The sequence below is a fragment of the Zootoca vivipara genome, chromosome 3 (assembly GCF_963506605.1).
Source record: "Zootoca vivipara chromosome 3, rZooViv1.1, whole genome shotgun sequence".
Taxonomy (NCBI): Eukaryota; Metazoa; Chordata; class Lepidosauria; order Squamata; family Lacertidae; genus Zootoca; species Zootoca vivipara.
Genome location: NC_083278.1, coordinates 116,175,691 through 116,199,277, shown reverse-complemented (window position 1 = coordinate 116,199,277; position 23,587 = coordinate 116,175,691). Strand labels below are relative to the sequence as shown.

General features: G+C 45.3%; 1 protein-coding gene across 2 annotated transcripts in view; it reads left to right on the top strand.

Moving 5' to 3' along the window:
• Positions 1-3,663: 3,663 nt before the first annotated feature.
• MSRA (methionine sulfoxide reductase A) overlaps positions 3,664-23,587 on the top strand; it is a 180,359-nt gene continuing 160,435 nt past the window's right edge. The window contains exon 1 of one of the 2 annotated variants that reach the window (XM_035110867.2): positions 3,664-3,892. In XM_035110867.2, the coding sequence (XP_034966758.1) occupies positions 3,709-3,892 (184 nt within the window). In that variant the 5' untranslated portion in view covers positions 3,664-3,708. The remainder of the gene's footprint in view (positions 3,893-23,587) is intronic. The other variant, XM_035110866.2, reaches the window with a different exon arrangement.

Genomic DNA, 23,587 nt, shown 5'->3' with positions numbered 1-23,587 from the left:
TGCATCCGATGAAGTGGGCCTTGCTCCATAATAGCTTATGTCATAATAAATGTTACGTCTTTAAGGCAGGGGTCAGCATACTTTTTCAGCAGGGGGCCGGTCTACTGTTCCTCAGGCCTTGTGGGGGGCTGGACTGTATTTTTGGGGAAAAAATATGAACGAATTCCTCTGCCCCACAAATAACCCAGGGATGCATTTTAAATAAAAGCACACATTCTACTCATGTAAAAACATGCGGATTCCTGGCCGTCCCGATTGGGCCGGATCTGACCCCCAGGCCTTAGTTTGCCTACCCATGCTTTAGGTACCAGAATACTTTGTTGTGTCCTTAAGGTCCTTTATTTATTAATAAATAAAACCAGCTGTTATTGTAGTTAAGAGGAAATCCCCAAGGTTTGTTTAGGGTGCTTATGTACCACTCTTCTAGTGAAGACTGACATACAATGGTTTACATTTTATCACGTTGTTGTTGTTTATTGGTTTAGTCGTATCTGACTCTTCATGACCCCATGGACCAGAGCATGCCAGGCACTCCTGTCTTCCATTGCCTCCCGCAGTTTGGTCAGACTCATGTTCGTAGCTTCGAGAACACTGTCCAACCATCTCATCCTCTGTCGTCCCCTTCTCCTTGTGCCATCCATCTTTCCCAACATCAGGGTCTTTTCCAGGGAGTCTTCTCTTCTCATGAGGTGGCCAAAGTATTGGAGCCTCAGCTTCAGGATCTGTCCTTCCAGTGAGCACTCAGGGCTGATTTCCTTCAGAATTGATAGGTTTGATCTTCTTGCAGTCCATGGGACTCTCAAGAGTCTCCTCCAGCACCATAATTCAAAAGCATCAATTCTTTGGCGATCAGCCTTCTTTATGGTCCAGCTCTCACTTTAATAAGCATCAATAAGCATCAGCCCCAGCCAGCATGGCCCAGTTAGGGGTGATGGGAGCTGGGAGTCAGCAACTATTTGAGGGGGCATGGTGGCCAGGTTACTCACCTGGATTTGGTGGCCAGGTTACTCACCGGGGCATGATGGTCTGAGCATGTACAGTCAAACCTTGGTTGTCGAATGTAATCTGTTCCGGAAGCCTGTTCGGTTCCGAAATGTTCGACAACCAAGGCGTGGCTTCTGATTGGTTGCAGGAGCTTTCTGCACTCAAGTGGAAGCCGCGTCAGAGGTTTGGCTTCCAAAAAATGTTTGAAAACTGGAGCATTTACTTCCAGGTTTTCAGTGTTCGGAAGCCAAAACGTTCCAAAATGGAGGCGTTCGGGAGCTGCATTGGCTGCTGATTAGTTTCTGGGCCCAATTCAAAGTAGATGCTTTGACATATAAAACCTTAAAGTACCTCAAAAGCAATAATACGACCACTGAACTTTGCAAAGTCCATTCTCGCTGTGTTACAAAACAACAATGCGGCAAGAGGTGCCCTAACTTCCAGGCCAAGATGCTTCCTCCAGTTCTGCTCCTGGATCTGTGGGGTGGAGACAGTCAAGAGTACTTCAGGACAGGGGCTTATTTTTCAAGGGCAAGACAGCCAGAACCATCACTGAACCCTAAACGGCCTCGGTCCTGTATACCTGAAGGAGCGTCTCCACCCCCATCGTTCAGCCGGGACACTGAGATCCAGCACCGAGGGCTTTCTGGCGGTTCCCTCATTGCAAGAAGAGAGGTTACAGGGAACCAGACAGTGGGTCTTCTCGGTAGTAGCACCCACCCTGTGGAACGCCCTTCCACCAGATGTCAAGGGAAAAAGCAGCTATCCCAATTTTAAAAGACATCTGAAGGCAGCGCTGTCTAGGGAAGTTTTTAATATTTTATGCTGTATTGTTTTTAACACTCGATTGGGAGCTGCCCAGAGTGGCTGCGGAAACTCAGCCAGATGGGCGGGGTATGAATAATAAATTATTATTATTACTGAGACTGCCTATAACTTCAGGAACCTGTGTGCCTTAGGTAGTTTCCTTCCTCCTCCCTTCCATTCCTTTTTTCCTCATGCGACATGTATTTTTATTATTGTTAGCCCTCTATGGACATGTTTTCTGTAAGCTGACTTGAAAGGTGTTTTGGCCAAAAAGGGTAGGGTATGAATGCTGTAAGTAAATAGAATAATAGAACTGTAGAGCAGGAAGGGACCTCATGGTCATCTAGCCCAACCCCTTGCCATGCAGGAATCTCGACGAGATGATACGTGACAATGGCCGTCCAACCTCTGCTTGAAAACCTCCACGGAACAGGAGTCCACCTCCTCTCATGGGAGTACATCCCACTGTTGAAGAGCTCTTACCATCAGAAAGTTCTTCCTGATGTGCTATATTTCCTGAGAGATTTTCATTGCCTCCCCCCCCCCAGCTGCACAAGAAGTAGAAATAGCACAGCACTTCCTATCACTTCATTGCCATGCTAGGGTGAGCTGCGCCCTTTGCATTTCTACCTCTCATGTCACTGAGGTACGAAACCTTCTTTGGGGAAAAAGTCGGCCCCTGATGCAGATGTGCTCAGACAGTCCATTCCCAAGATCCAGGCACCCATTCAGCGCATCATCTACTACATTAGTACTACTTACGAATGTTTCTACTTACGAACGGAGCTCCGTCCGCTATCTTGGATGCGGCTTAGATAGGATTTTTTCTACTTACGAATTTTTAGATAGGGTTGCTGTGACTTACAAATTTTTTCTCCCAATGCATTCCTATGGGATTCGACTTACAATTTTTTTCGACTTACGAATGTGTGTTCGGAACGCATTAAATTCGTAAGCACGTGGATGGCATTGTGGTCTAAACCTCTGAGTCTCTTGGGCTTGCCAATCAGAAGCTCAGCGGTTCGAATCCCTATGACAGAGTGAGCTCCCGTTGCTCTGTCCCAGCTCATGCCAACCTAGTAGTTCGAAAGCAGCCCAGTACAAGTAGATAAATAGGTACTGCTGTGACAGGAAGGTAAATGGCGTTTCCATGTGCTCTGGCTTCCGTCAAAATGTTCTGTTGTGCTGTAAGTGGTTTAGTCATGCTGGCCACAAAACCTGGAAAGCTGTCTATGGACAAACGCCGGCTTCCTTGGCCTGAAAGCGAGATGAGTGCCGCAACCCCATAACCACCTTTGATTGGACTCAGCTGTCCAGGGGTCCTTTATCTTTTACTTTACCTTTTACTACCATCACATATGGGCGTGGGGGGGAGGCTGCCTCCCGAAATCAGGTAAAATAAAAATACTTAACTGACCAACTGTGTCACAGATAACTCAGTTCGGTCCCTGGCTACACCCATGCCATCACACCTGCTTGGGCAACATTTGGTCGGAATCTCCCTCTTTGCAACCTGAATCCATTAATTAGCCTCTGATGCAGCAGACATAATAAATTAATATAGAGTAACATTATTATAATGTTACTCTATATTGTATTACAAGAAACTTTATTATTGAGAATTAATTTTATGATCAACAACTGCATTTCTGTACCAACCACCGCGGGGAGATTTGCAACGTAATTTGATCCATTGCCCGCCCTTTCTCCCCTAAGGCGTTAGAAAACCCCCAATATTATGCAAGCTAAGTTGAGCAAATAATGTTCCCACTCGCGCGTGCGCAACTGCACCTTTCCTCTCCGGGGCACGTGACTCCCCATCGCGCGCGCCCAGCCGCTGACCACGTGCCCTCCCGCCCACCCCCCGAGCCTCGCGACAGGGATTCTGTCCCTGCGCATGCGCGCGCCACCTGACGGATGCCGCCTTTCCGTCCCTTTTGCCCCAGTTTATGGGGTGGGGGAGGGGCGATGAGTTCCGTCGGTCTCCGCAGACTCTTCCTAGCTATCGCAGCCATGGGAGAAGCCGCCTCTTCTTCCCTCAAGGCAGCCAGTGAACGAGAGGTCCTGCCCGGCCGGAGCCGGACTCTTGTGCGCCTCCTGGGTAAGTGAGCGGGAAGAGAGAGAGAAGACTAAAAAGCGGCCTCCTGAGGGGAGCCGGACGCCTCGAGCCAGAGCGAAGGAGAAGGCCGCGCATGCGCCTCGAGGCGCTGGTCTGAGGATATGTGTGTGAGAGAGCGTAGCTCGTGAGGGAGAAGTTATTCTCGAGGCTGTGGCGCATGCGCGAGCTCTCCCCGGCCGCGCTCGGCGCCTGCGCCCTGAGGAGGTGGGTCGGGGACCTCGCGGTGGTGTTCGGAGGGAGCATGCGCGCCTCTTGCCCGCCTCCCGCCTCTCTCCGAGGGAGAAGCCAAGCCCCAGTGCGCATGCTCCGCGAGGGTCTCCGCAATCTTAGGCGGTGCATAGGTTACGGTAATACACAACCGTAACCGGCTATAATAAAATGCATAAACTAATACAGAATGAACTAAGAAATTTTTGTTATTATGTACGTAGAAACAACCTCTATCAAAGGCGAGGGGACAGTCCCGAACTTAAAGTGTTATTAAAGGTCACAGTCCAAATGAATAAGGTAATTGAGGAGTACCCAAGGAGTCTTATATTTGGTGCATAGGTTACATCAGGTTGGCTGTTTCTAAGGAGCAGTGGAGGCGGCTGTTTCGCAACTGAAGCAATGATTTTCACTTAGAGTTGGAAGGGACCACGGGGGTCATCTAGTCCAACTCCCTTGCAATGCAGGGATCTATTTTCCCCACGTGGGGCTCGAACCCACGACCCTGATATTGAGAGTGTCGTGCTCTAGTGACTGAGCTGTCCCCAGGCTTTGCTCCAATAAAGGGCATTCCATCTCACTCACAGCCTGCATAAGGCGGTTTTTCAATTATACTTCCTTGCACACCTCTGGCTTTGGAAAGTTAAGGGTTGCAACTGACTGTTGGGGGAAAATGTTTATTTATTTATTTATACATACATACCTGAGGGACCCAGGTGGCGCTGCGGTTAAACCACAGAGCCTAGGGCTTGCTGATCAGAAGGTCGGCGGTTCGAATCCCTGTGACGGGGTGAGCTCCCGTTGCTTGGTCCCAGCTCCTGCCAACCTAGCAGTTCGAAAGCACGTCAAAGTGCAAGTAGATAAATAGGAACCGCTACAGCGGGAAGGTAAACGGCGTTTCCGTGTGCTGCTCTGGTTTGCCAGAAGCGGCTTTGTCATGCTGGCCACATGACCTGGAAGCTATACGCCGGCTCCCTCGGCCAATAATGCCAGATGAGCGCGCAACCCCAGAGTCGGTCACGACTGGACCTACCGTGTTTCCCCTTTTTTAAGACACCGTCTTATAACTTTTTTCCCCCAAAAAAACACACAGTGGCTTATTTTCAGGGGGTGTCTTTTTTTTTTTAAAAAAAGTGCTGGTACAACTGGGACCCACTGGCTCAGGATGCTCGGTGCTCTCTTCTGCACATTGCTGGGCGCGTTGTTGGCGCTGCCAGTTCCGAGCACCTGCAGGGTGGGGTGGGGGTGGCAGTGCTTTAAACCCCCAACCCTGTAGAAAGCAATGGAAGTTATGGACCGTAACAATCCTTAAGAGGCGCAGGTCTTAAAAACCCCCTGGTATCACCCTTGAAGCACAGCCTTCCAAAGTCAGGGGGGAAGAGGTCTGTTTAGACAAAGGAAAGGATTGGGGGTGATTCTGCGCCCTGGGACCCACAGAACTACTTTAAAAATCCCAACCGGGGGGGGGGGGTCAAATAGTGAAGCCCCATAGCCCTGTAGCAACAGAAGGCACATTCTGAAGCACCCGAGCTGTTCGGTTCCATAGAAAATCCAGGAATTGTAAAATTAACAACAATAATGGGGGGGCACTCTATCCAAAGAGTTAAGAAGGAATGGGAAAGTGTTGAGTTATATATGGAAAAATATGGAAAGGAAAGTTAGTTAAAGATAAAAAATAAATAATTATCGCAAGGGAAAAAATAACATCATAAAGGGTAATAATATTAAATATAAAATAGACAACACAACAGAAAAAGCAAGTATATGACTAAATGAGATCGCACAGGAGTGAGGGAAGTGGGGAGAGAGGGAGGGGGGTAAGGAATGGAAGGAGGCAATGGTTGGAGGAGGGTATAGGGGGATGAATTAAAGGAAAATTAAGACTGAGAAGCGCATGGTTTTTGTTTTTTAAAGATGCAAAGGCTTGCAATCAGCCAAAGTATAGAGCCCAACTTCCAGGAGACTGCGATCTACTTGCGGATTTATAAACTGGAGGTGATCTACCCCCGTTTTATTGGTGTTCAGGTCAGAGTTGTTTTTAGAGAGAGGAAATATCCCATTTTTGAGGTTAAAGTAAAAGTTCCTGACCTTTTTTTTTATAATGAGGAAATGCTGCTAAAACTCCGTTCTTCATTCCACGAAGGGGAGAGGGGGCGGGGCCGGGTGCTCAAAGACAAAAGAAATGGAAAAGGAGATAGCGATCAACTCCAGCCTCGCATTCATGCAGCCGTCGGGAGAGGCAGGGGCTGCAGCCGAGTGCTGCTTCACAAACAAACGGGGGAAAGTGCTTAGAACCCAGAGAATCCAGCTGAAAAACACGAAGCAGCAACAGCAATTGCACACACACCATCCCAAGCCAGCACAGTAACCAAGTCCCAAAAGCAAGAAAGGACTCAGCAAACACTGCTGCGGCCGGCGTTGCTGCTGCTGACTCGGGGAGCTCAGTGATCTCTTCCACACAGCTCCTATCACTATGGCTTATTTTCGGGGTACGGTTTATATTTCTCAAATGCTTAGAAATGCTGCTATGGCTTATTTTATGACTACGCCTTAAAAAGGGGGAAACACGGTAATGGTCAGGGGTCCCTTTACCTTTTACATACATACCTACATACATACGGTACATACATACCCTGCCTTTTCCCCTCAAGAACTCAAGGTGGTTTACAGCTAAAATAGAAACATCTAAAAATAATACGTTACCATAATGCCATTATACATAAAATAAAAATGTCATTACAATAAAATATCTACTTTCCTCCCCCTTTATTTGCAAAAAGAAGACGTGCTCTAATGAAAAGTACCTAAAAAGACACATTGCATAAAATGTTCTCTTGTAGTTGGGAAGGCAGCAGAGGTGTGGCCCAAGTTTGCAGAGGGTTGTTAAGTTGTTCGGGGTCATTGAAACAGGAAGGGAGCTCTTCAAAACAAGTGAGTGGGTGGTAAAATGGCATATGCAGTTCTTTGCAAATAAGTGTACAGTAAAGTGATACATGCCAGGGTGAGGGAACCCTTAATTTGGCATACAGTAAGCCCACAATTTAAACACATTAAATTTCAGATTTATGCACAGGGCAAAAAAGTTTTTGTTTTTTTTAAGGGGGCAGGGTTCTGGGAAAATGACATTGGCATCCCACCCATCATTGAACCCAGAGGGTTTTGACTATACACGATTTTGGCTTTAGGCACAAGCTGCAGAACATAGCCCCCTTTATAAGTTGCAGGCTTACTGCGCATGCTCATGGGGACTGAACCAGAAGCGACGGACTAGGACTCGGAGCATGACCTTGGGATCATAGTAGATACCTCGATGTTTAGGGAGGCTTTTAATCTTTAATTGATTATTTTATTCTTCTGTTGGAAGCCGCCCAGAGTGGCTTAGGAAACCCAGCCAGATGGGCGGGGTATAAATAATAAATTATTATTATTATTATTTAACCCCAGTGTGCGGCAGCTGTGAGAAAGGCAAATTCCATGCTAGGAATTGGGAGAGGAATTGACAACAAAATGATATCATAATGCTGTTATAGAAATTTATGCTGCGACTGCATTTGGTGTACAGTGGTACCTCGGTTTATGAACACAATTGGTTCCGGAAGTCTGTTCATAAACTGAAGCGTTCATAAACTGAAGCGAACTTTCCCATTGAAAGTAATGGAAAATGAATTAATCCGTTCCAGATGGGTCCGCGGTGTTCATAAACTGAAGCGTTCATAAACTGAAGCGAACTTTCCCATTGAAAGTAATGGAAAGTGGATTAATCCATTCCAGATGGGTCCGCGGAGTACTTAAACTGAAGCGTTCATAAACTGAAGCATGGGTGTAATTGGTTCTGGAAGTCTGTTCATAAACTGAAGCGTTCATAAACTGAAGCGAACTTTCCCATTGAAAGTAATGGAAAATGAATTAATCCGTTCCAGACGGGTCCGCGGTGTTCATAAACTGAAAATTCATAAACCGAGGTGTTCATAAACCGAGGTTCCACTGTATTGTGTACAGTTCTGGTCACCTCACCTCAAAAAGGATATTGTATAGTTGAAAAAGGTTCAGAAAAGGACCACCCAAGTGATCAAGTGGATGGAGCGATTCTGCTATGCAGAAAGGTTGCAGCATGTGGGACTTTTTAGTTTAGAGAAAAGGTGAGAAAAGGTGAGGTAAAATACAGAACCCCTGGACAGTTAAGTCCACTTGAATTTGGCTATGGGGTGCAATGCTCATGTCTGCTTTCAGGCCTAAGGAGCTGGCATTTGTCTGCAGACAGCTTTCTGGGTCATGTGGCCAGCATGACTAAACTGCTTCTGGAGCATGGAACACCATGAGAAGTGTCAGAGCGGCGCGCACAGAAACACCATTTACTTTCACACCGCAGCGGTACCTATTTATTTACTTGCACTGGTATGGTTTCGAACTGCTAGGTCAGCAGGAGCTGGGACAGAGCAATGGGAGCTCACCCTGTCATGTGGATTCGAACTGCTGACTTTATAATCGGCAAGCCCAAGAGGTTTGGTGGTTTAGACCACAGTGCCACCTGCGTCCCTCCAGGAAAGGCGAGTATGAGATGGCATAATAGAAGTTTATAGTGTTCCCTCCCCCTCTTTTTTAAAAAAGAACTTTTCTCTCATGTGCAATGTGCCTGTACCCTACAATGTATTCTCCACTGGAATTTATAGCAACAGCAACCAGAAACAGGGATGTGTTAGTTTTTTTGTGTTCATACTTCAGGTGAATGATGCAGGGATAATGCAGCTGTTCCTTAGGTGGAAATTCTTCGTGGAAAAGAAGCAATATGGTAGATGAACAGTATCCAATATGTATGCATTTCAGATGGCCTGACCGGCTGTCAGAGAAATACAGCTCCTGGGAGTCCTCAAAACCCAACACTGTCTTATCACCTCCTAAGTACTACACACAATATTCATTAACCAACACTTTCACCTGAAAGCCCCCCCCCTCCAATCCCTGGAGTTCTTCAAAAGCTGCTTAACATTCCTCTCACACTGCGGTGTGCATGGGCCTGAAGCTTTATTGTGCAAAGTTGGATCCCCACCCCAGAAGGATTCAGATGGGCTTGTAAGCCAAAGTACCGTGTTTCCCCCTTTTTAATACGTAGTCATAAAGTAAGCCAGGGCAGCAATTTTAAGCATTTGCGAAAGATAAGCCATACCCCGAAAATAAGACATAGTGTATCTCCATGCCTGCAGCAGCGCGGGCGGAGAGCTGAGCCAGCGGCCGGGCCTCTGTTGCTTCTAGCCCAGTTTCTAGTTTCTAGCCCAGCAGCTTGGAGCACCCAGGAGCACCGGAGCCAGCGGCCCTGCCTCTGCCTGGCCGAGGAGGCCTGCTGTTCCGCCGCCCGGAACCGGCTGCTGGAGCGCGCGGAGCGCCCAGCAGCCCCGGAGCCGAGCGCCAGAGCCAGCGGCCTCGCCTCCATCCGGCCGCCGCCGTCCCGCCACCCGGAAACAGCTGCTGGAGCGCGCGGAGCGCCCAGCAGCCCCGGAGCCGAGCGCCAGAGCAAGCGGCCTCAGCTCCATCCAGCCGCCGCCGTCCCGCCGCCCGGAAACGGCTGCTGGAGCGCACGGAGCGCCCAGCAGCCCCGGAGCCGAGCGCCAGAGCAAGCGGCCTCAGCTCCATCCAGCCGCCGCCGCCCCGCCACCCGGAAATGGCTGCTGGAGCGCGCGGAGCGCCCAGCAGCCCCGGAGCCGAGCGCCAGAGCCAGCGGCCTCGCCTCCATCCGGCCGCCGCCGTCCCGCCGCCCGGAAACAGCTGCTGGAGCGCGCGGAGCGCCCAGCAGCCCCGGAGCCGAGCGCCAGAGCAAGCGGCCTCAGCTCCATCCAGCCGCCGCCGTCCCGCCGCCCGGAAACGGCTGCTGGAGCGCACGGAGCGCCCAGCAGCCCCGGAGCCGAGCGCCAGAGCAAGCGGCCTCAGCTCCATCCAGCCGCCGCCGCCCCGCCACCCGGAAATGGCTGCTGGAGCGCGCGGAACGCCCAGCAGCCCCGGAGCTGAGGGCCAGAGCCAGCGGCCTCGCCTCCACCCGGCCGCCGCCGCCCCGCCGCCCCGCCGCCCGGAAACGGCTGCTGGAGCGCGCGGAGCGCCGAGCAGCCCCGGAGCTCAGCGCCAGAGCCAGTGGCCTCGCCGTCGCCGTCCCGCCGCCTGGAAACGGCTGCTGGAGCGCGCGGAGCGCCCAGCTGCTCAAAGCGCCCAGCAGCGCTCAGACAGCCCAGCAGCATGGCGCGCAGTGCCCAGCAGTGCCCCGAGCCAGCAGCCTGGCCCGGCCAAGAAGACCTTAAGGTGCTGTAAAAACTGTAATAACGTAAAAAAAAAATAAGACATGCCACCAAAAATAAGCCACCCTGTGGTTTTTTGAGGGAAAAAAGCAATAAGACGGTGTCTTAAAATGTGGGAAACACGGTATCTCGCCAGAAGGGTCCCCCCTGGCAATAAAAAGCAGGTTGCTGGGGAACAGCATCACTTGAGGGGTGGACACGTTTACCCAAATGGCAATCCCTTGATTGCAAAGAAGACATAAAAGAGACGTATTCAGCAGATTGCATATTCATGAACCTGACCACAAGAAAACGGAGAAGATCTTTGTTCGGAGAATGATGTTTGTGTGTTGCTCTGAGAATTTATTCCAGATTATGGAACAAAATAACTTGACATGAGGGCGTTCTTCAGTGCCTGGCTGCCAAGGCTTGAGAAGCCCCTCAAGTAAAATACAGCAGCTGATTGGTTTTTCACATTGTATCTGGGATTAGACAAACATGCATTTAGAAGAGGGAATTTTGGAACGGTTAGGAAAACTGCACCTTCCGGAATTCCCTCTTCTGTGGGCCAATTAAAGATACAGAAGACCTGGCCCTACCCTCTTCTGTTTCTGGACACTTTATCAAAACATCCTGGGGACTATGGAGCAGAGAGTAATAATTTTGAAATATTTCCTGCAGTCTATGTCAAGATTGTTTACAGAGTATTACTTCATTTTTCTTACAACTTCCCTGTGAGGCAGATTATGCTGAGAAACTGTGGTTTATCAAAGTGTGCTGCTTCCTTGCTGAGCAAGGAAGCCTATGCAGCAACACTGGTGTAAAATCCCTTATTGCTGAAAATCTGGTCCTGTACTGGGGATGAAGGTGCAGTCCTATAGCTTCTATAGTTTATTAACAGTGGCAGCAAGACCAGCCTTTCAGGAACCTGTGGAAAACGTTCATCCATGAATAAAACGGTTATGTACGCCAAAGAGGGAGAATATCTTAAAAGGATCTGTTATCTCCAATTTCCCAAAGGTTGTGTTTACATTTTTTTAAAGGACAGTGTTTCATGTACTGCAATTGAGGGATGAATTTGTGATACGGCTTAACAAACCATACCAAAAGCTTTTCTGAGGTTATCATTAACAAAATAGCTGTGCCAGAGATAACATTATAATATGCCTTGTCCACCGCGGTTACTGGGTTTGATTCCTTCTTTTTATTCAAATTCTCCCTTGAGAGAGTCTCCGCTTTCCCCATACCCCAGGGATGAAGAAACTCTGTTCACTTGCGGTTATCAGTATGGACCTGATGTCTGCTGCTGTGAATAGAAGTGCTGCCACTTCACAGACCTGAGTCACTCCTTTGGTATGCAGAGCTGCTAATGAATAATAATAAAAGATCCTTACATTAACTGAGCCTAGCACTGTGGATCAACCAGCTCTAGCTATTTAGGCAGCTCATTTCCAGGCTCATTTCTCTTTTTCCTGCTTTGAAAGTGATATTTCCACTTTGTGGTTGGTCTGCTCATTTCCTCCTCCTCCTCTGTGGTTTCCCAGGCTATGGTATCAGAAGTTTCCCAAGGGCTGAGCTGGCTTGACTTAGTCAAAACAAAAACTAGCTCAACTCACCTGCAAGTTGTGCAAGGTCTGCAGCTAGTTTCCACACAAATGTAGAATATACTTTGGCCACCTCATGAGAAGAGAAGACTCCCTGGAGAAGACCTGATGTTGGGAAAGATGGAGGGCACAAGGAGAAGGGGACGACAGAGGACGAGATGGCTGGACAGTGTTCTCGAAGCTACCAACATGAGTCTAACCAAACTGCGGGACGCAGTGGAAGACAGGAGTGCCTGGTGTGTTCTGGTCCATGGGGTCACGATGAGCTGGACACCAACAACAGTGCTGATAGGTAGCCAAATGTACATTGTTCCAGTGAAGCCCTAAGCTTCACTGAAAATCCCACTGAATTCAAGGGGACTTCTTCCCTGCTATGTGTGCATGTACGGTTTCAACATTTTCTAAGCCTACTGAGGTTTAGCAGATTTTAAAATTAGCTGTCAGAAGCTTTACCACCACTATAGGGTGAAATGTAAATGCTTACCTACCCTTCAGGCATAAAGTTTGGCAGTCTTTAATGGTTTTTGCCTTCAGTGCATGTTTTGGAATACAAACATTTGGAATACATAAAAGAATTAATTTGTTAGCAGGAGGCTAACAACAAGCCCTGGTTTTTAATATCTGCTTTTATTGGGCAAGGTCTATAGCTCAGTAGTAGAGCATCTCCTTTGCAGCATCACCAGCTAGGACTGTAAAAGACTCCCTATCTGAAACCCTGGAGAGCCACTGTCAAATCAGTGTACACTATTGAACTAGGGGTACTGCTAGTCTGACTTGGTATAACACAGCTTCCTGTGTCCCTATAGGTAAGACAGTGGGGCTGTGATTAAAGAGCCTTAAACTCTGTATTAAAGAGCCTTAAACTCTTAAGGCTCCAATACTTTGGCCACCTCATGAGAAGAGAAGACTCCCTGGAAAAGACCATGCTAGCACTGTAAGTGAGTGCTGGACCATTGTTGTTGTTGTTTAGTCGTTTAGTCGTGTCCGACTCTTCGTGACCCCATGGACCATAGCACGCCAGGCACTCCTGTCTTGCACTGCCTCCCGCAGTTTGGTCAAACTCATGTTCGTAGCTTCGAGAACACTGTCCAACCATCTTGTCCTGTCGTCCCCTTCTCCTAGTGGTGGACCATAAAGAAGGCTGATCACCAAAGAATTGATGCTTTTGAATTATGGTGCTTTTGACCCTCATGTTGGGAAAGATTGAGGGCACTAGGAGAAGGGGATGACACAGGACGAGATGGTTGGACAGTGTTCTTGAAGCTACCAATCTTTGTATGAGTGGCTCCTGCAGGGACCTCAAATAACCTATCTCTGCTATATCAGTGAGCTGCTTGCCACCCTTCTGAGGGTGCTATGACTTGGGCACACTGTTCAGTTTCAACTGTGGCTCTCCTGTGGCAGCCAGCAGCCTATCCTTCCCCAGGGATCCTAGTAAAAGGCTACTTCTATGCATGGTTTGAAGATGGAAACTTACTTTGCTTTTCTGGACAATTTGTTACTATTATTACTATTATTATTAGCATTTGTGCCCCACTCTTCAGCTGAAAAGGCTCCCAGAGTGGCTTATCGTATTTTTTCTGTGCATAACACCCCCTGTGTATAAGATGCCCCCTATTTTTGGGGACGCAAAATTAAGAAAATGGGAGGAGATCGCCCTGAGTTGTTGAGCTTTTTTAGGGGGGCGTTGTAGGAAATCGCTCACCCGCACACGTTGCAAAAGCCACCTAAAATATGTCCCCGCGCTGGCACAAGCCACCATTCACCCACCCTAATGCTACAGCGACAGCCAATCAATACCAGCCCTTGCCGCAGCCACCAATAACACAGCAAATAGTCACTGGCAATTTCCACATCGTGGCAGAAACCAATACCACATCCCCCCTATGCACTATCTTTTTTTTTTTTACAATCTATTTTTATTAATTTTCCAATTAAAATACAACTATATCACATCCATTATTCCAAATTATACAAATCCATATCAATTAAACCGAATATTATACCAAATCATATACAATTTTGGAGTTCCCATGCTTCAAAAAATTGGGGTTTTCTCGCAACTGCCTACTGCCGTCTTTATTCTAAAGTCCAAATAGTCACTCATAATCCATGATAATCTCGATCTTCCCCTGCAATCACTAAAATATTTTCTTCTTTCATCCATTCATCCGATTTTTCCACCGCTGCTGAAATAAGCATCAAATGAGATTTCCCATATATTCATTCTCCTGTGTGAGTTTTAATCAGTCCGGCCTCCCCCTAAATCCCCCTAAATCCTCTTTGTCTGGAGTGCTTTCTTCTTGCGTAGGTCTTTCAACACAAAACAGCGCCATCTTGAAAAGCTCAGATCACTTTCGTTTTCTTCTCGACGTTTTTTTTTTGCAGACGATCATAGTAAAATTTACAGCTTTCCGGGCATAGGCACAGCTGTCACATTATGTAGAAACTCTTAACAGATTTATAGCTCTCCTTGCCCCATAGCTGAACTTAACTTCAGATCGCTGTTCAAATTCCAAGTGCGTCACACCTCATAAATCCAAACGCTTCCAGCCGCACTCCGATTGTCCAGTTGGAGGGGAGGCCCTCTCTTCAACGGTTTTACAGCTTCTAACCATATCATATCAATAGTTTTATAGAGTCTAACTCACACAGTTAAGTTCCATTTCTCATTTGTTCCAAACAAACAGGACATCACGTCCGGGAAGGTATAAAATAACTCGTAGAGTGTATGAAAGAATAAAGAAGACTCACTTCCCTTCTCGTGGTGTCCCAATCAATCTTTCTTGCCGATGTTATACTCCCTCACTCCTCACGCTCAGCAGCGAAAATTCCTTGGCAATAAACAGAGCTTCTGCCCTTCCTTTTTGAAGCACGTCCATGAATTTAAGCCCAATTATCTTCTTTGATCATGGAGATCCCGCTACGCAGGTCGGCGTCCGGGGAGCTCCGCTCCTCCATAAGTGCTTTTAGCCCTTGCCCCCCCCGCCCCTTGAACAGTCGGGGTGGGTTTAGGGGCATCTGCGGGCCTGCGGCCCTCTCCGTAACCCCCGGAGAGGTGGGGAGGTTGCCATTTACTCCCCTAGCAACCGCCAAATTCCTTATGAAGGTCGGAAAGATGGAAAAAGGGTCAGCCATTCCTGCGACCGGAACTGGAACTGGGCCCCCCTATGCACTATCCATGTATAAAACGAGCCCCAATTTTTAACATAATTTTTCAGTAAAAAAACACCCCTCGTCTTATACATGGAAAAGTACGGTACATACATATTAGCTACATACAAGTCAGTACCTGATTATCTGTACTGAGAGAAGGAGAGAAGAAGATGACCCTGCTAACGGTCTTGTCTTTTTGGTGGCTTCTGATACCATCAGCCATGGTCTTGTAAAGAAGCTGGTAAAATGCGGGCTAGACAATACTACCATTCAGTGGATTTGTAACTGCCTTACTGACCGAACCCAAAGGGTGCTCATCAATGGCTCCTCCTCATCCTGGAGAGTAGTGACTAGTGGGGTGCCACAGGGTTCTGTCTTGGGCCCAGTCTTGTTCAACATCTTTATCAATGACTTGGATGGTGGGCTTGAGGGCATCCTGAGCAAGTTTGCAGATGACACCAAATTGGGAGGGGTGGCTAATACCCCAGAGGACAGGATCACACTTCAAAATGACCTTAACACATTAGACAACTGGGCCCAAAGCAAACAAGATGAATTTTAACAAGGAGAAATGTAAGGTACTACACTTGGGCAAAAAAAAAAAATGAAAGGCACAAATACAGGATGGGTGACACCTGGCTTGAGAGCAGTACATGTGAAAAGGATCTAGGAGTCTTGGTAGACCACAAACTTAACATGAGTCAGCAGTGTGATGCAGCAGCTAAAAAAGCCAATGCAATTCTGGGCTGCATCAATAGGAGTATAGCATCTAGATCAAGGGAAGTAATAGTACCACTGTATTCTGCTCTGGTCAGACCTCACCTGGAGTACTGTGTCCAGTTCTGGGCACCACAGTTCAAGAAGGATACTGACAAGCTGGAACGTGTCCAGAAGAGGGCAACCAAAATGGTCAAAGGCCTGGAAACTATGCCTTATGAGGAACGGCTTAGGGAGCTGGGTATGTTTAGCCTGGAGAAGAGAAGGTTAAGGGGTGATATGATAGCCATGTTCAAATATATGAAAGGATGTCATATGGAGGAGGGAGAAAGATTGTTTTCTGCTGCTCCAGAGAAGCGGACACGGAGCAATGGATTAAAACTTCAAGAAAGAAGATTCCACCTAAACATTAGGAAGAACTTCCTGACAGTAAGAGCTGTTCGGCAGTGGAATTTGCTACCAAGGAGTGTGGTGGAGTCTCCTTCTTTGGAGGTCTTTAAGCAGAGGCTTGACAGGCATATGTCAAGAATGCTTTGATGGTGTTTCCTGCTTGGCAGGGGGTTGGACTGGATGGCCCTTGTGGTCTCTTCCAACTCTATGATTCTATGATTCCTTCTCAACTACACTTGTGTGTTGGGAATTGGAGATATGAATTTTAGTGGCATGGTTTCTTCTCCCCTTGGGAATTGTCCTTTGTGCTCCCCCAAATATTGTCTCTCATGCTGTCTTACAGCTACTTGAAGTGCTGTGTGAAGTTGTCTGTGTGAAGTTGTCAGGGGTCCCTTTACCTTTACCTTAAGTTAGTGGCCATCGCTGCCTTCTGTAGGAGTGTGTTTTAACTGTAACATCGGAATCGTGGTTTGGGGTGGATAATAATTAGGTGTGCCTGATACTGTTTTTGTTGTAAAAAGAAGAAGAAGAAGAAGAAATGTTTGCAAATGGACAGCAAGATCCCTTTAAGAGTTCCTTTTCAATGCTAGCATAGTGTCACCAGGCATTTGTAGGAGAGGGAAGCACTTTTTATGAACTGGTCCCAATTCAATGCCTTGTTGTGTGTTGTGGTCTGACCACCCATTGTCTCTGGTTCCACCTGACAAGATATCTGACAAGATGAGACACAAGGGGGGGGAATTAACATAGCTTGTATTTTCTCTGAGAACAAAATGATTATAATTTCAGTTTTAGCCATGATTTAGGTCTGTTTCCATAGTGGCGCTTTCCCCATTATCACCAGTCAGCCTGATATTAATGCAGTATTCCATGCTTCTTAATGTTATGGGTAGAACCTCCTTCGAAAGAAGCTTGGCATCTTTAGGTATTGCTTGCAGACGTTTATAGAGAACACATTTCTTATCGCTGAATGGTGCGCATTGCATCCAGTTCTCCAGGACTACTGAGTAAAATGTTTTTGTTACCATTGTGCAGTGTACAAAACCATGAAGGCTGTAAGGCGATTTGGCAGGATGAAGCGATGCTGGTGCCAGGATTTGGTTTCTAACCAACAATTTTGGCTAAGTAAACACACACACACACACACACACACACACACACGTACACGTATATGTGTGTGTGTGTGTGAATATATATATATATATATATATATATATATATATATATATATATATATATATTTATATTATATATTGACTTGCAAAGGGCATCTATTGGAAACAAGAACTTCCAACAGCCTGGCACAGGCTGGAGCTCTGCCAAGACTGTTTGGGAAGGTTGCCATGCTGCAAGCAAGCGAGCGAGCTGAAGAAAGGGGAAAAAAGGCAAGACTTGGCACTGTTCAGTCAAATCGGCTTCTTTTGTCTGCTTTCTCGGCTTGAGCTTCAGGAAAGAAAACCATCTTGGGATACAGAAAAAAACTCAGAAGTTTTCGGTGTTCAAACTTAGAAGATTATTAAAAGTCGCTTGGGCTTTTTTGTTTTGTTTTGTTTTGTTTTAAAGCGGCGGTATATTAAAATTCGTCCATCACTGGTTTGGGAAATAGCAGCCTTTCTTAAAGAAGCCACCACAGTGTTTTGTCTTTATACATATAGGATAATACGGTATTTGAATTTTGTATGTTTAGTAAGGTTGGAAGATGGGGATGAGTGTGCAGGGGCGGGGGGAAGATTCTAAGTTTTTTTTAAAATGGCATACATTTGCAGAATAAAAGTTCTCATTGACTTTAAGCTTTTAGGATCAAGCTGGACAGTTGTTTTTATTCAAAAAAACTGGTTTGAGGGTATAAGCTTTTCTTTCTTTCACCTTTATAATACATTGCAAATGATAACTTTTAAAAGGGATCCCCTCTGATATATATTCCTATATCCGCTGTGAAATGATATAGTTTCAATATTGATGTAAAATAGTGTTTTGTGTTTTCTTAAAGCAGCAGCATTTGTTTTCAATGATTCCTCCTTTACTTAGCATGTTTCCTTTCAATTGTTGACAACAGGGAAAACCCACAATGTTCAGCTTGGAGGCACCAGTCTTTGCTTGAAGACATGCAGCTAGAAAGATGGCAATTTGTTTTAGTGCCTGGAAACAGTTTTGGGCATATAGTATAACTTTCGAAAGACACTTGTGAAATTAGCGAATTGTATACTTCAGGAGCAAATTGTAATGGATTCTGTAAAATTGTTTGATGATGGCAGGGAATGCAATTTGACCTGATCACTCAGGATGAGGAAAGTTTTGGGTTAAGTAGGTTCTGTTCTGTTGATTGAGATAACTGGTAGAAAAAGCCCCACAATTTATTTGCTTGAGTTTGAGTTTATTGAATTAAGTAGTTTAACAATGACTGAAGATCAGATTCAGTGTGATTTTAGTTGCAGGTAGGTAGCCGTGTTGGTCTGAGTCGAAGCAAAATAAAAAATATTCCTTCAGTAGCACCTTAAAGACCAACTAAGTTTTTATTTTGGTATGAGCTTTCGTGTGCATGCACACTTCTTCAGATACACTTGAAACCACTTCTGTTTCCAGTGTATCTGAAGAAGTGTGCATGCACACGAAAGCTCATACCAAAATAAAAACTTAGTTGGTCTTTAAGGTGCTACTGAAGGAATTTTTTTATTTAGTGTGATTTTAGTTATGCAATTAGATACAGTACAGAGTAATTTTCTCTTAACACAGTCTTTAACTTTATGACACAGGAGTGGAATGGTTTATTCCTAAGTTTGAACCAACAAATACACAAATATCTTGTCAACTAGGCCTTGAATTATTCCATTTCTTTCCTTCATTACTGGTTCAGAGTTATGACAGTCTAGTATGGGTCCTTTTCACTTAGCATAAATAGTTGATGAACTTTTTTTGAAATATGAGATTGTTCAGTTGTGCCACCAGCTGTTATATATATATATATATATATATATATATATATATATATATATATATATATATATTGCAAAACAAGCCCATGACTGTGTTAAAAAATCTTTATGCAGATCCTGAATGTACATAGAAAATTGTTACAAAAAAATTCCTTCAGTAGCACCTTAAAGACCAACTAAGTTTTTATTTTGGTATGAGCTTTCGTGTGCATGCACACTTCTTCAGATACAGTGAAATGGAAGTTTCCAGGCACTTATGTAGAGAAGGGGTGGGGAGGGGTGGGGATGGGGAGGGGGGATCACTCAGAAGGGTGGTGGAAATGGGTGATTGACTGACTGATAGCTGTTGATGACCGCAAACGACTGCAAATGGTTTTGCATGAAAAAGCAAGGGTTGGGATGGCTGAAGATCGCTTATCATGTATAATGAGATAAGAACCCGATATCTCTGTTCAAACCAGGTCCCTCCATGGTTTTGAGCTTGGTGATAAGTTGCAATTCAGCAACTTCTCTTTCCAGTCTATTTCTGAAATTCTTTTGTAGTAAGACAGCTACTTTGAGATCTTGTATAGAATGTCCTGGGAGATTGAAGTGTTCTCCTACTGGTTTTTCTGTCTTCTGGTTCCTGATGTCAGATTTATGTCCATTTATCCTTTGGCGTAGGGTTTGGCCTGTTTGTCCAATATAGAGAGCTGAAGGGCACTGTTGGCATTTGATGGCATACACAATGTTAGAGGATGAGCAATTAAATAGTCCTGAGATGGTATGTTGGATGTTGTTGGGGCCAGTAATGGTGTTGTCTGGGTGTATGTGGCAGCAAAGTTGGCATCTGGGTTTATTGCAGGCTCTGGTACCAGTGTCCATGTTAAGTCTGGTGGTTGTATTATTGTGGGTGAGGAGTTGTTTAAGATTGGGTGGCTGTCTGTAGGCAATGAAAGGTCTTCCTCCCAGAGCTTGAGAAAGGGAGCGGTCATTGTCCAGGAGAGGCTGTAGATCTCTGATGATGCGTTGTACTGTTTTAGCTTGGGAGCTGTATGTGATGACTAGTGGTGTTCTGTTATTTTCTTTTTTGGGTCTGTCTTGCAGCAGGTTCTCTCTAGGTATCTGTCTGGCTCTGTTGATCTGTTGTTTAACTTCATCAGGTGGATATTTTAGTTCTAAAAAGGTTTGCTGTAGATCTCTTAGGTGAGATTCTCTGTCTGTAGAGTTGGAACAGATGCGGTTGTAACGTAAGGCCTGGCTGTATACGATGGATTGTTTGGTATGTTTGGGATGGTAGCTAGAAGCATGTAGATATGTTTGTCGGTCAGTTGGTTTTCTGTATAAGGTGGTGTCTATACGTCCATCCTGTATTTTTAGAGTAGTGTCCAAAAAATGTATTTCTTGCATAGATTGGTTCATTGTTAGGTTGATGGTGGGGTGAAAGTCATTGAATGTCTGGTGGAAGGTTTCCAGGGTCTGTTGTCCATGTGTCCAGATAATAAAAATATCGTCAATGTATCGCAGGTACAGGAGAGGTTTGAGTGGGTAGGAGTTAAGGAAACGTTGTTCTAAATCTGCCATGAAGATGTTGGCATACTGTGGGGCCATGCGGGTGCCCATGGCTGTGCCGCTGATCTGGAGGAACAGGTCATCACCAAATTTGAAGTGGTTGTGGGTAAGGACAAAGTGGCAGAGTTTGGTAGCAAAGTCCGCTGTGGTTTTATCTGAAATGGTGTTCCTTATGGCTTGTAAACCATCATTGTGTGGGATGTTGGTATATAGAGATTCCACATCCATAGTGGCTAGTATAGTATTGTTAGGAAGATTGTTCAAATATTGTATTTTCCTCAGAAAATCTGTGGTGTCACGTACGTAGCTGGGAGCACTGATAGCATATGGTTTCAGAACAGAGTCCATATAGCCGGAAACACCCACTGTAATGGTGCCAATACCTGAGATGATGGGGCGTCCTGGGTTTCCTGGTTTGTGTATTTTGGGTAGAAGATAGAAAGTTCCTGGCCGAGGTTCTGCTGGTGTGTTTGTGAGGATCTGTTCTTGGATGTGTAGGGGTAGCTCCTTAATAATCTTGTTCAGTTCTTTTTTGTATGCTTGTGTGGGGTCTGAGTCCAATTTCATGTAAAAGGCAGTATTGGAAAGTTGTCTGTGGGCCTCTTGGATGTAATCAGTTTTGTTCATGATGACGACAGCTCCACCCTTGTCTGCCTCTTTAATTATAATGTCTGGGTTGTTCCTGAGATTTTCTATGGCTCTCCTTTCAGCATGGTTTAGATTTTGTTGTAAGCGATGGTGTTTTCTGGTCACATCCGTTTGGATTCTGTGGCGGAAGCATTCGATGTACAGATCTAGTGTGGTATTGCGTCCATCAGGAGGGGTCCATGTGGAGTCCCTTTTTGTGTAACTTCTTTTCGGTGGTAGTTGGTGGTCAATGTTCTGTTCATTGATGCGTTTGGAGGGTGATGGTTGTTCCCCAGTAAGTTGAGAGGTGTTGTGTTGTGGGGATGTAGTTTGTTCTACTTTGTCTTGTTCTTGTGTGTGATGAAAATACTCCTTCAGGCGTAAACGGCGGAAAAATGCTTCCAGGTCCCCGCAGAACTGAATCATGTGTTGGGATTTGGCAGGGCAGAATGATAGTCCCCGTGAAAGGACGGATTCCTCAGCTGGGCTGAGTGTTTGCTGTGAAAGATTGACAATGTTGTTGATCTTGTTTTGATTGGTGGCCTGTAGGTTGGAAAGGTTGCAGAGTTTTTTATTTTTCTGGTTCTTCAGTAACTCCAGTTGAGAGTGGTAAATGGTTTGTTTTTCCTTGTGGAACTTCTGCCAGGCCGGGTGATTCCTGATGGAGTTCTCCAGTGCAGAGAGTTCCTCCTTTATTAACTTCTGTTTGGAATACAGAACGCCGATAAGATGTTTCAGCAGTTTCTTAGATAAAGTGTGGCATAGTTTTCTGGCATATTCTGTGGGATAAGTTGATTGAAGAGGGTTCTTAATTCTAAGACCCTTAGGTACAATGTCCAGGTTTTTGCATTTAGATAGAAAGAGGATGTCAGTTTGTACCTGGGCAAGTTTCTTGGTGAGGTTGATGGACTTCCATTTCATGCGGCTCAATGTGGTGCCTTCCATAGTTCTGGTTACAGGTAGGTAGCCGTGTTGGTCTGGATCGAAGTAAAATAAAAAAATTCCTTCAGTAGCACCTTAAAGACCAACTAAGTTTTTATTTTGGTATGAGCTTTCGTGTGCATGCACACTTCTTCAGATACAGTGAAATTCTTCAGATACAGAAAATTGTTACGTTTCTGATGCCAAGCACACTTATGAAGAAATTAATTCCCTTGAAATTCAAAGAACTTTATGAATAACAAGTTTAGGACTGGAATGTTAAAGAGCCAAAAATAGCTGGAGTTTTTAGTTGGAGTTTTTAGTTGATATATTTTTAAAAGCAAAGTTCTTGCCTAGCTGAACAGATTCCAGAGTCATTACAGTAAAGCAAATGCTGTCACTGAACTTCTTTTTGTGTCTTATTGCAGTGTTTGTTGTAATGGCTTTCTTGGAAAGATATATAGGACTCTCTTTGTAAGATCCCATTTAATTTAATTTTTTGGAAATGAAAGGTCTGCATGTAGTTTATTCTAACATTCATGCTAATATTCATGTAGATTTGATTGCATTTTATAAGGTTGGAGTTACCATTATTATTAATGTGCTTTTTCTGTGTTTATCTTTTGTATAATTCTTCATAACATAACATAAGATGAACAGTATTCAGCCAAAGGTAAGCACTTTAAAGTCGCTTTGATTTGAAAGAGAGATATTTAAACACATTGAATTATTCCATTGGATTGAATGGGATTGAATGTCCAATCCGGTGCATGATTCTATGAAAGTTAGATCCACTGTATCCAATGGGATTTCCTCCCTACTAGGTGTGCTTAGGATTCTGATTGTATGCCCAGTTATATAGGAATAAACTATTGAACTCAGGGGAACACAGCAGATGTGTAGGATTACACAGTTAAGCAGGATTACTTTGGTGGATTGTGCCCTTTGGTCTTGAAAACCTATTCTAATTTTTGCTTGCAATTCCTAAACACATATATGTATGGGAAAGTATGCAGATTTTTTAAGGAGGATACCAAGGAACCTGCTTTAAATATACTTTGACGTATTCATGCAAGATGCATTAGTATTCTGCTTACCTTTTTCAAAACTTAAAAAACTTTTAAGCCAAATGATTGCCAAGGAATTATTCTGAACCCCCAAACTGAGATGTCACAAGTGTGCATTGTTTGTGTGTTAAGGACCCAAAATTCCAAACTTTTGGAATGAAATTCTCTCCAAAAGTGCAGTGAGCCAGCTGGAAAAATAACCAAATGTTGAAATGTTCTTTAAAATAGATTCAGATCATGTAAT